Source organism: Parus major, chromosome 15 (genome assembly GCF_001522545.3).
Source record: "Parus major isolate Abel chromosome 15, Parus_major1.1, whole genome shotgun sequence".
NCBI lineage: Eukaryota > Metazoa > Chordata > Aves > Passeriformes > Paridae > Parus > Parus major.
The window spans coordinates 2,313,086-2,328,429 of record NC_031784.1 but is presented as its reverse complement, the minus strand read 5'-3'; the positions used below and the strand labels follow the sequence as shown (position 1 = coordinate 2,328,429).

General features: G+C 41.0%; 1 protein-coding gene across 5 annotated transcripts in view; it reads right to left on the bottom strand.

Annotated features, from left to right (window-relative positions):
- Positions 1 to 2,922: 2,922 nt before the first annotated feature.
- The window catches only part of SBNO1 (strawberry notch homolog 1), a 30,607-nt gene continuing 18,185 nt past the window's right edge, over positions 2,923 to 15,344 (bottom strand). For 3 of the 5 annotated variants that reach the window (XM_015644055.3, XM_033518299.1, XM_033518300.1), the window contains 16 exons: positions 15,061 to 15,258; positions 14,623 to 14,793; positions 14,365 to 14,534; positions 13,477 to 13,608; positions 12,209 to 12,344; positions 11,683 to 11,795; positions 11,510 to 11,581; positions 10,967 to 11,066; positions 10,382 to 10,456; positions 9,984 to 10,130; positions 9,811 to 9,905; positions 9,582 to 9,674; positions 9,041 to 9,178; positions 8,492 to 8,568; positions 7,607 to 7,800; positions 2,923 to 6,777 (listed from right to left, as the gene is read on the bottom strand). In XM_015644055.3, the coding sequence (XP_015499541.1) occupies positions 6,635 to 6,777; positions 7,607 to 7,800; positions 8,492 to 8,568; positions 9,041 to 9,178; positions 9,582 to 9,674; positions 9,811 to 9,905; positions 9,984 to 10,130; positions 10,382 to 10,456; positions 10,967 to 11,066; positions 11,510 to 11,581; positions 11,683 to 11,795; positions 12,209 to 12,344; positions 13,477 to 13,608; positions 14,365 to 14,534; positions 14,623 to 14,793; positions 15,061 to 15,258 (2,054 nt within the window). In that variant the 3' untranslated portion in view covers positions 2,923 to 6,634. Of the gene's footprint in view, positions 6,778 to 7,606; positions 7,801 to 8,039; positions 8,229 to 8,491; positions 8,569 to 9,040; positions 9,179 to 9,581; positions 9,675 to 9,810; positions 9,906 to 9,983; positions 10,131 to 10,381; positions 10,457 to 10,966; positions 11,067 to 11,509; positions 11,582 to 11,682; positions 11,796 to 12,208; positions 12,345 to 13,476; positions 13,609 to 14,364; positions 14,535 to 14,622; positions 14,794 to 15,060; positions 15,259 to 15,344 lie in introns of those variants that run through there. The other 2 variants (XR_004499639.1, XM_033518298.1) reach the window with 2 other exon arrangements.

Here is a 15,344-nt window from a genome sequence, read left to right as displayed (position 1 = left end):
CTTCATGCCCTGCAATTCATTGTGCATTTAGCAGGCAAAGTCGGCTCTTCCACTTTATAAACATACAAACCAGACCTGGAGTTCCAAGGGAAGAAGCCGTCAGCTCCCAAGCTGCCTCGCTGGCATTTTTAAGGTGTATTATTTACATGCTGGAAAGGAGCCAACCAAAACCTCTCTTAAGAAATTTCTCCCTTACTTACAGAACGAAGTGTACTGCTTTCTGAAAATGAAGAAATAAATTCTGAGGTTTGGGCATCTTCATTTATTGCTGAGATCTTGGCATCATCACTTTTCCATATTTGGGAAAAATGAGAATGAAAGTCAATGTTAAATGATGTACAAAACTAAGATTAGTCTGTTTACCCCAGACTAACTCTTTGGATAAAGAAAAACTATTTTCATACTTTGCATAAAATATGCATAAAATATGAAGTTGATATTTCCCAATCTTGATAGTTTTTATAAACCATCCTCTCTTTTTTAAGCCCAACACAATTAGCACTTTGAGAATGTTGTGAGTCTGCTCTTAACTACCAATAAAAACAGTTTAATTAACCAGTGACATTAACCAGGTAAAGTGCCAGGATTCAAGTGGATTGAAAGAAAAGCTGTTTGGATCACTAGAACATGACTTCTGCTAGTCTGAGGGATCCTAAAATGGCGTGACAATGAGTGTGTTTAATGGATGTAGATGTGTTGCTGAAAGGCATTCCAGCATCTCTGTGGGCAAATTCCAGAATGGAAAATTAAAAGGGGAAAGAAAAAAAAAATCCCAAAGTAGCAATCAGTTTAATTTATTTAATTTTTTTTTTTCCCCCAAAAAAGAAAGAACTGAGTACAGAGTCCATGATGTTTCAGTTTGTCATTTTGGGGGGGTATAAATCTCTCTAAGCACTGCTGATGTTTTACTGCCAGGCACTCCAAGTCCTGCTGCTCTGGGGACATTTGGCACACGCCGGTGTCGGCTGCGGGTGCAGAGAACCTGGGACACACAGCACAACCCCAGGCTGCAGGATGGAGGCTTTCAGCTTGGCAAAGGTTCCCATGAGGGCAGGCAATAAAAACACCTCACACAGCTCAGCTGAAATCCTGCTTTGGGATTCTGTCACCTTGGACTGTTAAAGGTGGAGACTGAACAAGTACTAATAGCAAAGCCCTACTCAAAAAAACCAGTGTATCCTTTGTGCAGAGGCAGATTCCCTGTGAGTTATTGCAGGGCTGGGGTACAGGGAAGGTGCCGAGGCAGTGAACACCCACCTCCAATAAAACTCAATATGTCAATGACTGAAAAATAAATCAAATTACTTGGCAAATAAAAATGTGATTCTGTGACTGCAAGGAAGCTGGCATTTTCCTGGTTATCTTCTCCAAGCCAGGAAGAAGAGACATAAATATGTATGGCATCAGAAATGGCAGCAGAAATGTCTTTTTATCCTTCCCAGTACAAATTAGGTGTAGGAAAACGACCCCTCCACAGAGGCCCCTCTCACTGAAGTGATGCCCTAAGCACAGCTAAGTTCAGAGACTCTTACAAAATAAAGTCAGCTCTTACAAATAAAATAGAACACACGTTACTTCAGCTATTGACACCGCAGGACATCGCCTAAATCTGAATATAATTCTTATTTTGGTTTAGCTTCCTGTTTTAAGTGCACCAAATGCTTCAGTTTGAGCTTCCACACAGACATCTCAGCATCCTTCACACACAGGCTGCCAGATTCACAGAATCCTGGATATTGGTTCAGCAGCAGGCAAAAAAAATTTCTTCCACGAGTTTTGGCCTCAGCTTAACCCTGTCCAGTTCCTATTCTTGAATCTTAGTGATGCCTCAAACCTCTTTCACTCAAAAATTATTTTGGGCCAACAAAGAAATAGCGAAGCACATCAGATCCAGGGAGTTCTCTCCAGGGTTTTACATCTCACTCTCTTCAGCACAAGCTTCTAGGGGCAACCTGCCTGCAGCTGCTCTAAGTGGGGCTGAGAAACAGCACCTTACAGCCTTTTCTTCCCTGAAAAGAAGAAGAGAGTTGCTGCTTTTTAAACTCATTCTACAACCAAAGCAGCACCTGGGGCCGATGCTGCTGCCAGGGCAGGGCCAGCCCGAGGTTTCCCAGGCTGTGCTTGTGTTACTTTGTTCCTCCTGCCAGCCGCGTCCCTCTCCAGCCCCCAGCACGGAACCAAAGGCTGCAGCTGTCAGCACTGACCCCATCAGTCCCTTTCCTTCTCACCATTCCCCGTTTAAAGCTCACAGTGACCACAGAAAGTACCAGAAGTATTTTGTTGCTATTTGCAGCTGCACACTTCTCGTCCTGGCTCCGGTCAGGCTTGGCAAACCGCTGAATTCAGGGAACAACTGCACGGCCACAGCCCTTCCCTGCAGCTGGGGAAGGGCCAAACCCACGGGACAGCTGCTGGGAGCTCAAGGGCTCAGCAAGAGACAAACAATTAATGGGATTTCTTATTCACCTTCAACTTCAATATAAATCTATTATTTTTACCTGGCAATTAAAAATCTGCACTGCTTTGTCCCAAGGTAAGAAAGTTTCATTATGTGCATTCAGAACATTTAGATGTGACAGGAAGATCAAAATTTTCCCAGGAAATAACATTACAATATCACATCTTTTCTTCTCTCAATCACTGCCATTCTGGAGCACTATTAAGATGGTTCACATTTAATATAAAAGCAGTAATAGGCTTTGACATGTTAGAACTTCATTCTAGAACTCTGATTTTTGGAGCTCACTGAATGCACAGCTGGAGTTACCAGTAAGTGGAAGAAAATAGAAATGTTTCTAGGATTAAAGCTCAATTTCTGAAATGCTGAAAACAATGAAGGAAACAATCTGCATCAAAACTCAAATATTTGTTTCTGTGACAGAGGCACTAAGAAGTCAAAACACATCACTGAAAGACATTGAGTCCATTTCTCTCAAGGGAATCCATTTTACACTAAAAATATAGAATAAACCCACAGAGCATCAAAAGGATCATGAGAGACAGACAACAGAGTTTAGAAAAAAAAATTATGACAACACATCTACAATGTACACACACACCCTGGAAGGTTTATATATGCTCTATATATATTTCAAAGTACACACAAGCTGCCCATGTGGCAGGTTGAGAAAATAGGAATACATCTTGGGAAGGTCATGAAGGAAAAAACCACAGAGGAAAACAAGAGTTATTTACATTCAATAATTCAGTAGCCTTTAACACCTCTATATACAAACAGGCTCTATTTATGTACAGACTGCACTGGGAGCCGAGTGAAGTTATTCCAAACACAAAAGAAAAATACAAAACCCCTTGATAATTCACTTGAACAAGCGTTTACAGGTTGCAGAGATTTCTCCATTTACAAAGAAAATACTACACATGGAACAGATAACTTGCATCTTTGGGGAACTTGAAGTCCTTACAAGAAGTGTGTGCTCCCATTGAACCACAAAGCCACTGGAAAAAGTGGAATTCTTGCAGTGCAAGGAGGTTTTGAGGGGGGTTTATAATTGCATTTATCATGCCAGACACATCTTAATTATGAAACTAGTTAACAAGTCATAATTTAGTTGCTGTCAAGGGACAGTTAGAAAAGAGAACCCAAAATTTGGGTTTTCAGTTCCCAAATCAACTCAAGTATGTACCTTCCCCTTCTGCAGCACAATTCCAAAATCCACACAGTACAGAAGTTGCTGCCATTTTACACGTGGCATTGCCCCTGTTACCAGAGCCCTCTGTCCTTTTTAGGCTTTATACCCATTTCAGATGTACAAAGCATTTTGTATTTCATTTTGTACAAAGCAGATCAATACCCCACAAGCAGGAAAATACAGAGACCACCCTTGCCTGGCCTGGTAATTTATGATGCAGTAATTGGTCTTTTTTTTCCTCCCCAGGAGGATGTTTATCTCACAGGCAGTGCTGCAAAGGAACACCACTCACTGTTCTTGCCCATCCAGGGCAATTTGTATTCCCTTTCTCCCCAAGCTTTATCAGCAGCTCATGCAGAGAACAAATACCAAAATCCACACCCCAAGCACCGAGTAGGAATTTTCAAGAGAGAAAACGTTGCTGTGGCTTGAAGGCTGTTTTCTTATTTTTTGATGTTAACTCTCAAGATGTTACAACAGTCCAGAGCCATGGCTGCAGCTGTGTTAGTAAGAGGATGGCAAAGCCAAGGCAGTGATGGTGAAAGGAGCAGGCAAAGAAGAGCAAGTAGAGGAATGGATTTCTGGAACAGGAAGAGTTCCTATGGATCTTGGAAGTACTGTCAGCTTTTTTCTCCTTCAGGAGACAAAAGTCCATGGGAAGTTTAAAAGGGTGAAGCAAAGTGGTGTGGTTTGCTCATCAATACAGGGAATATCAGATGTGCTCATCCCAACAATCAAAGTGAGCACACCAGGCTGAGAAGAGCACTTAGGAACTGAGTGTATTTAAATCACCGTTTAAAAAAAATAAAATTAAAAATTACTAATTATGAATCTACCCTTTCCAGAACTATTTTACTGAGGATCAAGACCTAAAATGTTACATCACCATCTCAGATGGCAGAAGTTCCTACAGCAAGTAACAATTAAGCAGCAGAGACAGGGCAGTCCACACTCAGCCTGCCGTTACTGGCACTTTGGTTTGCTGTCTGCTGCAGTAGTAATCTGTCAACAACTCCTCAAAATCCCAGCCCTGCTCCTGGAATGGGTGCCAAATACATCCCCTGGTGGGTACAGAACACAGGAACAGCCTCCCCCACACCCTGTGCTCCAGAGTTTGCCAGGGCATCATCAGCTCCCAGTGCTATGAGAGCGCTCAGGCTCCCTCCCCTTGCTCCCAGCAGACTGAAGATCCCCCAACACCGAGCACCTGCATTCAGGTATTTACAGAGGTGCAGCAGGACAGGGGGAGCACAGGATTTATTCCAGATCTGCATTTCCAGTTATCCCAAGCATGAGCAAGGGATTCATCCCCCCTGACCAGCTCAGGCTGGGGCTGAGGGAATCAGGCAAATTTCCTTCCATTATCAAGCAGGGGCCTGGTGAGCACTGAGCTGCCGGCACAGGGAGCGTTACCGGAGCCCCAGGAGCAATAATTCCATAAGGGAACCCCCTTCAGCCCTGCTCTCTCTGACCCTTGAGTGGCTCACCGAGTGCTTCAGAGGTGCCACACCTGCAGCCATCCTGCTCTGGAACTGAGCCTTCCTTAAAATACACACGGATGTTTAGACAGAGTTTAGTTCTTGCCTCATTAGCGAGTTCAGCCGAGAGATTTGGGCTGCAAGACAGAAGCTTGGTTAGAGCAGCCTGGAACATGCCAAGTCCTGTCGAATTCCAATTGTACAGACTTGTTAGTTTTTTTGGAATATGGTGATTGCCTAAACAAGACTCCACTTCTTGTTAGTACAATAACTTTTATTTGACATCTACAAGATCATTATCTTGTAGTTTTTTGGACAGGTTTATACAATCTCAATTTTTCAATAGTGCAACCTGTGCAAGCAAGAAATGACAAACATTGTCCTTCACTTTCTTATAAACATCTACTATTATAGGCAAAACAAAACTTACCCATATTATAGATAAGTGACTATTCACATTTGTACATTACAATTTCTTTTAAACAGCTCCAGATAAACTCTACAATGTCTTACAACATATTAAACATAACAGAAACAGCACATACAGCGGAACCCTCAAGTGTTTCCCATTCTCTAATTTACAGCTCAAGTAAGGTTTCATCTTACAAGTGACAAATTAAATTACGTTAATGAAGTAAAAAATATAAGATTGTATGCCAGATGGAAGTGAATTTGCACTTAAGTTTCCATAACCACCTCAGATTAAGGAAATGCTTCAATTTAAGGAAAACAGGCATCCAGCCATCTTTGCAGTACACATTAGGAATACCATTAATACATTAAAAATGAACTAATTTTAATTTAAGATGTTTATCACAAAAAGAACATGTTGTAGACTCAAATATATAACTCCCAGGAGAGAACCAGAAAAAATGCAACACCTGGGTATAAACACTATAAAAATGCAATAACCAATGCTGTACAACTAAGATTGTGTTTCTCTCTGAATTCCTGTCTCGTGTGTTTATGCTGTCCATGCCCGTTTCCAAAGACATGCACTGTCAAACAGAAACTGGGAAGGAACCTGAATGCATGATGTGCAACCTCTAGGTTTCATGCTTTTATAAACTCAAATTGAAGAGAAAAACCCAATATATATTTTCTATATATATACTCAATACATGCATTCGAGATCTCCCACAGCAATGGCATCGATGCACTGCGTTAAACCCTGAGCACTGTATGACAAGATAAAAATAAAGCCTGCTTGGGGATTTTCAAGCATTTTCAAACAAATTGTGGTTTGTAGCTTAAAAGGCCAAAAGTAAAAGCAAACAGGAAGCACTACAGAGAGCATAAGGAAAGACAGATGCACCACCATAAACAACTGCTGGCTTTCAGTTCTACCAACCTTTTTAGATCTCTTTATTCCCAAAGTATTCGAGACACAACTGAACTGAAAAAGTTATATTTCTTTGGAATCTGTCCCTGATTTTTATGCAAGTGATATGCTTTTACAGCCTTTTCCTCAAACACCAAAGTCAACACCTGTAGCTTGTCCTCTTATGCGTTGTTGAGGTTGGTGATGCTCTGGGGGTGGTGCTGCTGCCAGATCTGCTGCTGCTGCACTGCGAGCTGCTGCGACTGGTCGGACGTCGACAGGAGGTTCACGAGGGGTGACACACAATTTGCAGGAATGATCAAACCTGAAAACACCAACACATCGATGGTTTCATAAAAATGCCATCAGTTGCATTCATTAAGACCTCAGGCTGATGATTCCACCCTTTAATTTATGCAACATTCAATAATGACTGTGCTGATGTCAGGTCTAATCAGCACAGCCACAAATCCTGCTCCTCCTTGAGGTTGTGAAGCAGGAGAAAGAAGTTCCCATTTTGCCTGACAACAAACTTTATTTTCATGTTACCCGCTGTCATGAGAAGTCAGCTATTTTTGCTTTTCTAGTCTCACAGAAGTTACATCACCATTCAAGTTTACACATGTTAAAACCTACTTCCAACATCCTAGAAAACTGGTACTAGAGGAGGAGCTGCCATGATATTGGCATGTCCACAGGAAGTCCACATTCAAGAAAATGTTTGGAGAGTTTGGTTTCTGAGTCCCTGTTTTGAGGGCTTTGCTATGAGGTTTAGTGAAGAGACAGCAGCTCAAAAAACATGAAAACAATTATTTCAAAGGCTTACTATTCATTGCCAAAAATGGGGGGAAAAGTGAAGCCATTATGATGTCAAAGAACCTTGGCTGGAGCAGGCTGTGCATGACATTTTTGCTGCAGTAAATCCAGAGAACTGAAATTAAGTGTTCCAAAACCTGTCTGAAAATGAACCCTGCCTTCATTAACCCTCCTCAATATATTGTATTGTTGAAGATTTCTACAGCTGCACTTCTACCTCTGTTCTCTTTTAAACACCTTTATCCAAACTCAGCCACGTGGCTGCCAACACAGAGCCACTCACCAGTTACAGCCCCCCCTGCTCCAAGGTGCAGCAGAGGAGCAGCCCATGCACCTACCTACGATCCTCTGCCCATCCTCTGTCCTCAGGCGAACGATTTGCATTTTCACGTTTGTGCCGCTGACCGAGGCCAGGACTCCTTCCACCTTTGTCCACACGCTCAGCACGGAGCCACACAGCACATAGTAGGTTCTGCAACGTAGCCCCACCTCACACACCAGCCCCAGGCCTGCCTTCTTGCAATTGCCTCTCCTGCAGACAGAGAAAAGCTTTCAAAACCACTCTGCAAACAAAAGTTTTTCTAACTGCATTAAAAATGAGATTTGTGGTTATTTAAGGTGCATTCAGTGTTGAGCAAGGGCTGCACACCCACTAAGGGAACGATGCTTTCGGCACATGGTAAAGCTTTGGGAAGGGTTGGCCTAGTTAAGCCCCCACCTACAAAATGCACAGACAGAGCTTTGAGTCAAAGATACCAACACTGAGGTCACCTGAGAGCTGGAGAGTGTTACAGGACACTGGTATCTGATCAGGGTATTTCAGAAGCTCCAATATTAATCTGAAACTGCTACCAGTTATGCAGTTCCTCAGGAATCCAGCCATCAGCCGAGTTCAGACACACAGGAGGCAACAGAGGAACAGCTGTTTCTGATATCCATCTCATCTCTAAACATTTCCCCCCAGTAACATTCCAACTATCAGACTACAGTAACAGGACAGATTAAGACACTTCAAGCACAAGCTACTCAGAGTAAGTTATACATTAACATTTATCTCATGTATTAGAACTTAGGGTTAAGTGCAAATCTTGATGTTTTCACTCAGAAGTTGGGTTGTTTGACTGGTCATGGGGCACCAGAAACACAGGACTTTACAGGGTGGACAGAAGCAGTGATACAGCAGTGCAAAGTGAAGCAGTAGAAGCCAAAGCACAAACACTGACCAGTAGGCGTGGGTGCAGGTGTCTGCAGAGGAGTTGTACTGCTCCAGCCAGTGTGGCAGAGCATCCTCAGAAGGTACCTGGAAGAGTCATCCAAAGTGTGAATAAAGTAAAACACATCAAAACTAACATAGAATAAAAACAATTTTGTCATTATCATGAGAAGGGAGGGAACACCAACATCAGGATGGTGTGCAGAGGTACAGCATCCTACATTATAATAATTTCAAACTATTCAACTCCAAGGATAAGCAAAATGATTACACACAGCTCAGTGCTTTTTCAATGTGAGTTCACTTAAATTCTTGCAAATTCAACATCTGCTAGACCCTAAGGAACCTCACTATTTATTACCACACCACAGATAATTTACATATAGGAATGCCAAAATCATGTAGACCCGCTTAAGAAGACTTAAATAAAAGCTCTGCTCTGGAGAAAGAAACCTACTTTTTGACTTGTCAAAATTATATATAAATACAAAAAATTAAAGTCCTTATACTTATTTTCAAGCTTTTCTAAGTTAAAAATAAGCATAACTTTAATGGTTACCTTCTTATATTTCTTTTTCAGGTCTGCACATGTTTCTAGCTTGAGTTGTTTCCCAGTATTTGGTCTGTATATCAAAAAAAGCTTCTTTTTAGGATTCACTTCTTTTACTAGAATTGCTGTTTTCTTGTTATTTCTTATCTGGAAAGAAAAAAAAAAAAAAAGACAAATCAAAAACATCCTGAATTAAAATACAATCAAAGTATCTGCTTAAGTGGTTCCATATAGTTTTCTTTAATGAGAGTGTGTAACAGTACAACCAAGGACAGTAACACACCTCTAGAACACAGTAACACACATTAACCTCACAGTGAAACCATAAAGTTTCCTGGTGCAAGTTTAAGTAAGAGCTATTAATCTGGGCTCATATTCCTATCAGAAAATATCTTGAGGAGGTAAAAGGAAGAATTTCAAACTCAGTGTTAAAAATCTTAAAATTAATTTTAATGTAAGAATCAATGTATTTTGCAAAACTGAATAAATAAGTTTTTCAGTTAAGCCCCTAAAACCTCTGAACATAATCCAAGAGACAGAAGAATCTTACCTGTAATGATAAATAAAATCCATCATCTGGACCTGTCTGTTCTGCCCAGATCTTTGTTGCTTCATCCCAAGACATTCCTCTCTCCACACTGATCTACAGGAGAGCAGTGCAGGGGTATTTGAGTGGGAACAGACTTTACAACAGTTACACACATGGGAACTGAACACATTGTAAAAATTTACTGGCAAATGTTATCAGTTCCTACAGAAATAATACAGGATTAACTTACTGTGTACAGCTCTACATGTCCAGAGGTAGAATATCCAGGAGTTAAAAACTTCTTAACATCTGCCTTCCTCACTTTCTCATCCCCAGAGCCCAAATCTGAAAAGGAAATCCAAGTTTTATTCTGTTGCTCTGTTCTCACTCAAGTTCAAGAGCACTGTGAAATTATTTACTCACCTAAGATGCCCATGTCATATCTTCCATTCTTTTTAGCATTTTGAATAACTGCATTTAACGTGTCAGAGAAGTACTGGAACAAAGCATTCTGCTGATGGACTTCCATCCCAAGAATTCGATTCAGAAATTTCCCTATATTGTTGTAATCTTCAAAAAGAGTAAGAAATACATGTATTAGGTCAAAGATTAAGTTTGATAGCCACAAGCCCTCAATCAGTATTCAAAGACTCTTACAAACACTATTTAAATACATTCTTTCAGAAATGCAGAAAACATTAAGTTCTTCAAAAAGGCCATTTTTTAGATAGTTACAAGTTCATTTCTGCTGCTAGGAATCCACTGCCATGACATAAGATGTCCCCAGGGACATTCTACAGATACACTGAACACCCAAGTACCTTTATCAAGTGTCAGTATTCCAGATCTGTCCTCTACGTTTATCAAGCCTACGCCAATCAATCCTTGACGAACATCTAGGAAAGAGAAAAGTTAAATCATAGCTGCTTTGCCACCTAAAAATAACTCAGTGAAGTAACAGCTTGTTTAGCCACAGGATCTGATTCCAAAGCCTCTGACACCCCTCATTTCCCACAACTTGCAGTTTCTACCTAATACATCAATAAGCAGGATACAGCTTTGCCTTCTGTCCCTGCAGGAAGCACAGGCAGGGGAAAGCACCAATGGCACCATGCATGAGAACAGCTCCAACAGGTAAGAAGAAAATGAAGACAAAAATCTGTTTATAATACACTGGCCAAACAGACCCAGAACATTGCTTACACTGAGAGTTCACAGATCTGATTTCATGTGTGAATGTCAACATTCAAGCGATGTGCAAAGACTCTCACTGGGCCTTTACTCCCTTCTGTCTCAGCTGAGTATTTTAAATTGTAACAATGTTTTACAGCTCTAACAGTATTTCCATTTTCTGCATACTGGAGAAGGATCAAAAGGTAGCTTTTGCAGTCAGTGCATCATCTTACCTTTGAAGAAATCTCCAGGAAAATCAGGAGGAGGTGAGACCATTGGGGAGTCCAAGTTCACAATGGATTTCATAACAATCTCCAGAGCATTTCTGCCATACTGTGTAAGAAAAAAGCTCTGTCAATGCCATTCAGTGTTTGTGCCTCAGCCCCAGGCACACATGGTTTAACAGGGATTTATAATTCACAAGGAAAGCTTTCTGTGCAATAGTGATGGAATTGTTTATCATGTTTATGAAGTGTAGTTTATAACAGAAAACAGCCCAGTCTTCATTTTTAATTAGAACTGCCAAATTAATCTTTCATTGTGGCTTAAAGGACACACACCATTTACTTAAAACTGATTGTTTGCAAGAGCAGAAAAGTGATTTACACACGTGTGTTCCACATGGCTTCACAAACAGAATTATGGGTTACAGAAAGAGGCCTTCCATCAGAAAATTGTACAGTTAAAAGTTAGGGATGGAGAGGAACCTTCCTCAACAGGTCATTTGTGGAAAAAACACCACAGCATGAATTCTCCAACAGAAACAGAATTGTTACCTTGTTGTCAAAATTGAATCTGCTGAGATCTCGAGTTTCTGTGGCCCGTCTGTCCCCGTGGGTGAGGGCTCCCTGTTAAGACACATCATTGTTGTTAAAGACAACTTTTAAGAAAGAGAAAATCTAAGTTACACTTTCTCAAAGGAAGGATCAGACCTCTTAAAACATCTTACCAAACTCTCCAGTCTTTTAGCAACTATAGATGCAAATCTTTGCTCTCCTGCCAGTTCAGAGATGAGGAACACATACTCTGGAGCAGTCACTTGGTTGGATCTATGAGTTCTTCCTGGATAATTAAATAGAAGCATGTATATTAGATAAATTCTATTTCACTGAATATTTCTAATAAAATATGAACTGTGAAGAACAACGAAAAAAGGTAGAAGTTAAAATTAGTTTCTGCTCTAATACAGCAAACAGAAGGTAGAACAGAGATACTCTGAAAGTTGTAACAACTTCTATAAAGACACTTCATACATGAAAGAAACTCTAAAGCTGCAGCCTAGGTTTATTTGCGAGATTTCTTTCAAAGCTTTCAAGATGATCAGCTGTGACCACAGACAAAGCTATTCCTGTTCATGGCTACAAGAGACTGGAGGGGTCCTTAGGAGGTGGCCTAGTCAATCTGATTTTCCATGTTAGCAGTAAGTTCAGTTATTCCTGAGTCTGCTGGGTAAGGACACACAGTGAGTGATTTACCAAACTGCTGGATTGCTCTGTCTGCGCTCCACGGCAGCTCCAGGGTCATGTGAACCCTCCGCCTCTGGTTCTTGGCCCTGCGGTCTGCTTGCAGTGAGATACCAGAGCTGGCAGCTTCTGAGATGATGGCAATGTTCTTTGATTGAGAAAAGAACCCTTAGTTAGCAATAAATCCAAGAAAAAGCTTCAGTTTAAAAAAAAAAAATTAAATAAAATCTCGTTTTACAACTATTACCAAACATGGGTCTGGAATGGTTTCACTGTTACTCACAAGGCAGAGGAAGGGCAGCAAGGTGTGGCTTTCTGTATCAGTGTTAGAAATGCTAATGAATTTTTCTGAGTGAAAGCAGGGAGTTTTGCTTTACTTTTCAACAATAACTCCCTGTGCAAACAAAGACTTGCCATCCCAGAGGGCAGGTCTCCCTGACACTGTACTTCAGAAGGAAAAGGGGAGGGACACAGACTTTCTTCAATAGCAAACCAAAGAAAAGACAAAATGTTGCTGCTAATGTTGTACAAGGAAGAAGATCCTGCCATTCCAGTGCCTGAATGCATTTGCCTTGAAAGAATGTAAATGTTTGGACTATGCATGAGCCACTTACAGGAACCCAAATCTTTACCCTCAAGTGTCACAAGGGACCACACAATTCCATGGACAGTGACATTTACTCCATTTGCCCTCTTGTGGCAGCACGGCCCAAGTGAGCCACTGGCAAGGGCTTTCCCCTCCCTCCTTTCATCAGATGCAATTCTACCATTATTGAGGTCAGGATTTTCTTTCAGAGTGCAACATAAAGGGCAGAAGCCACCACTCCTCCCAGTGTTACTTCTCAATCCTTATTAAGGTTAACAGGCCCCACCTTTTCCCTTCACCCCTCACTCCAAGTTTTCATACAGTGGTCTTCCCCATTTCCCAATTTAATTATTTCCTCTTGGAAGGGGAGGTGCACAGTGACCCAGATCAATGAATCAAAGATCTGAATCACCAATCTGCCTTTTAAATATGTATTGTTTTACAAAACCAGCTTAAAGGTGCCAGCTCTCAGTATGGCACATGGCTGCACACTGAGCACAGGCCTCTGAGGTTACCCAAACTACAGCCTGACTGTAAAACACTGCACTGCTGAACACACTGATTTGAAAAACAAAACAGCAGTGAACTGAAAGTGTTTCTTAACCACTACTTACAGTACCTGCAAGTCACTGGTGAAAAGCTTAGAGTTACTATGGCATCTAGCACATTTGTCTACAGTCTCTCTAAGGATTACCTTATCTCCATCCATGAACCTCTGCTTTTCTGTGATGTTCAGGATTTCAACGGGCACATCGAGTTCAGACCTTGACTCGTACGAGATGCTGCCATCATCATTGCTCACCACTCTGCCTTTGCGGCCTGTCATCTTTGGAAGGGAACACAAGCTCAGTGTGCCAATACCAAAACCAGCCCAGCACCAAAAGCTCCAAGCAATATTACTTATCCCACATTAAATTTGATGTACCCACATTAAAATGCAGTAATTTACGCCAACTGCAAAACTACATTACAAAACCTGGGTTATTTTTTGGCTGATGCCATTATCTGCTATGTGGAACATGACAGAGGAAATCTATGTAGAAATTATGTATTATATTACTGTTCATAAGGGATTTACCAGCAGCACTAAGAAAATAAACTAAACAGACAGCTTAGGCTGCCACTAATTTTAACAGGGTCTTTTAAATCACACTGATGCTGCTACTTGATAGAGACGGGTAGCTTAAAGACATGTTTCTGAAGTTATTGAGAGATTAATTAATCAGGCTTTTCATTAACACATAAAGGCTCTTAATCTCCACTGCCTTGGAGGATGAACTAAAGCTCCTGTCTGTTAATACACACCAGCAGCAAATTAACTACAGCCAGTTAGAGGAACAGACCACAGCAAAGCCTAAAGAGAAACTGGTGTGATTTACCCAGCTAGGAACTATCAAATCTCAGAAATAACGTGTTCACCCACTCAGAGCTCCCCCTGTACTCTAACACAACCTTTGAGTTGCTCTCTCATTCAGAGGCATCAGCAGGGTAACCTGTGTTCTCATTCCTGAGATCACTGTCTTAAATTGATAAACAACTCTAAAAACATACATTTTTCCCCTATATGTGAACACCAGCCTACCTCTGCAACATTTTCAGGACCACCCAGTTCATCTATAAGCTCATCCAGTGTATTAGGTGGAAGATCTTCAGCCAGCTTTTCCAGTTTATCCAGCAGTTCTTTTTTCATTTGTTGGGCCCTTTCAACAGCATCCTGACTCGTTACAAAGCTGCTGTTTGTGTTACTGTTTGCTGAAAGTTAAGAAAGACTCTTTGAGATTTAGAATTTTATTGCCTAACTGCTAGGAAATGAATCAACATCAAAGAAAGTTGTTCTTACCAGACGTGTTGGTACTAGAAGTGGTGGTTCCAACAGTGGAAGTGAAACAGCTGGGTCGTTTGGATCCCAGACCAGAGGCTAGTAAGGCACTTTGAATAGAATCTGGGTCTATGCTTTTCTTCTTTTTCTTTTCTTTATTTTTTTTATGCTCTTTTCTAATCAACCAGGGATCTGAAGTTAAATAAAAGTTTCAAACATTTACTAAGCAGCCATCCATCCCTTTGAAACAAATACATTCCTACTGCATAAAGTGACTTACAGAAGTCTGAATTCCAGTGTACAAAAATCTAATTGAAGTTTCACATTCTACTAATTGCAGTCTCACTGGAACTACATGCTTAGTGAACACTTATCTGTGGCTCACTGAAATGCTTGGGAAGACTTTCTGTTTACTCTCTGCAAATACAGCTGTTTGCTTGATGAAACAGACTGTCTTACCGTCTTCATCATCTTCACTGGATTCATCTCTGAATGGGTTGAAGTCATCATCATCTCCAGAACTCAAAAATTTGGAGCTCTCATTGTCACTTTCTTCATTGTCTGAAGCATCAGACTCACTCTCACTCTCATCAGAGCTGCTACCTGCAAGGCCACCTGTTTTGCGGGCTTTTTTGGCTTCTCTGCTTATTTCTTCACCTAATTCCAGAAGAAAAAGAAGTTATTTCAAACCCTTGTAGTCTACACATTTTGAGGCCTGTTTTACCATACAAACTAGAAAAATA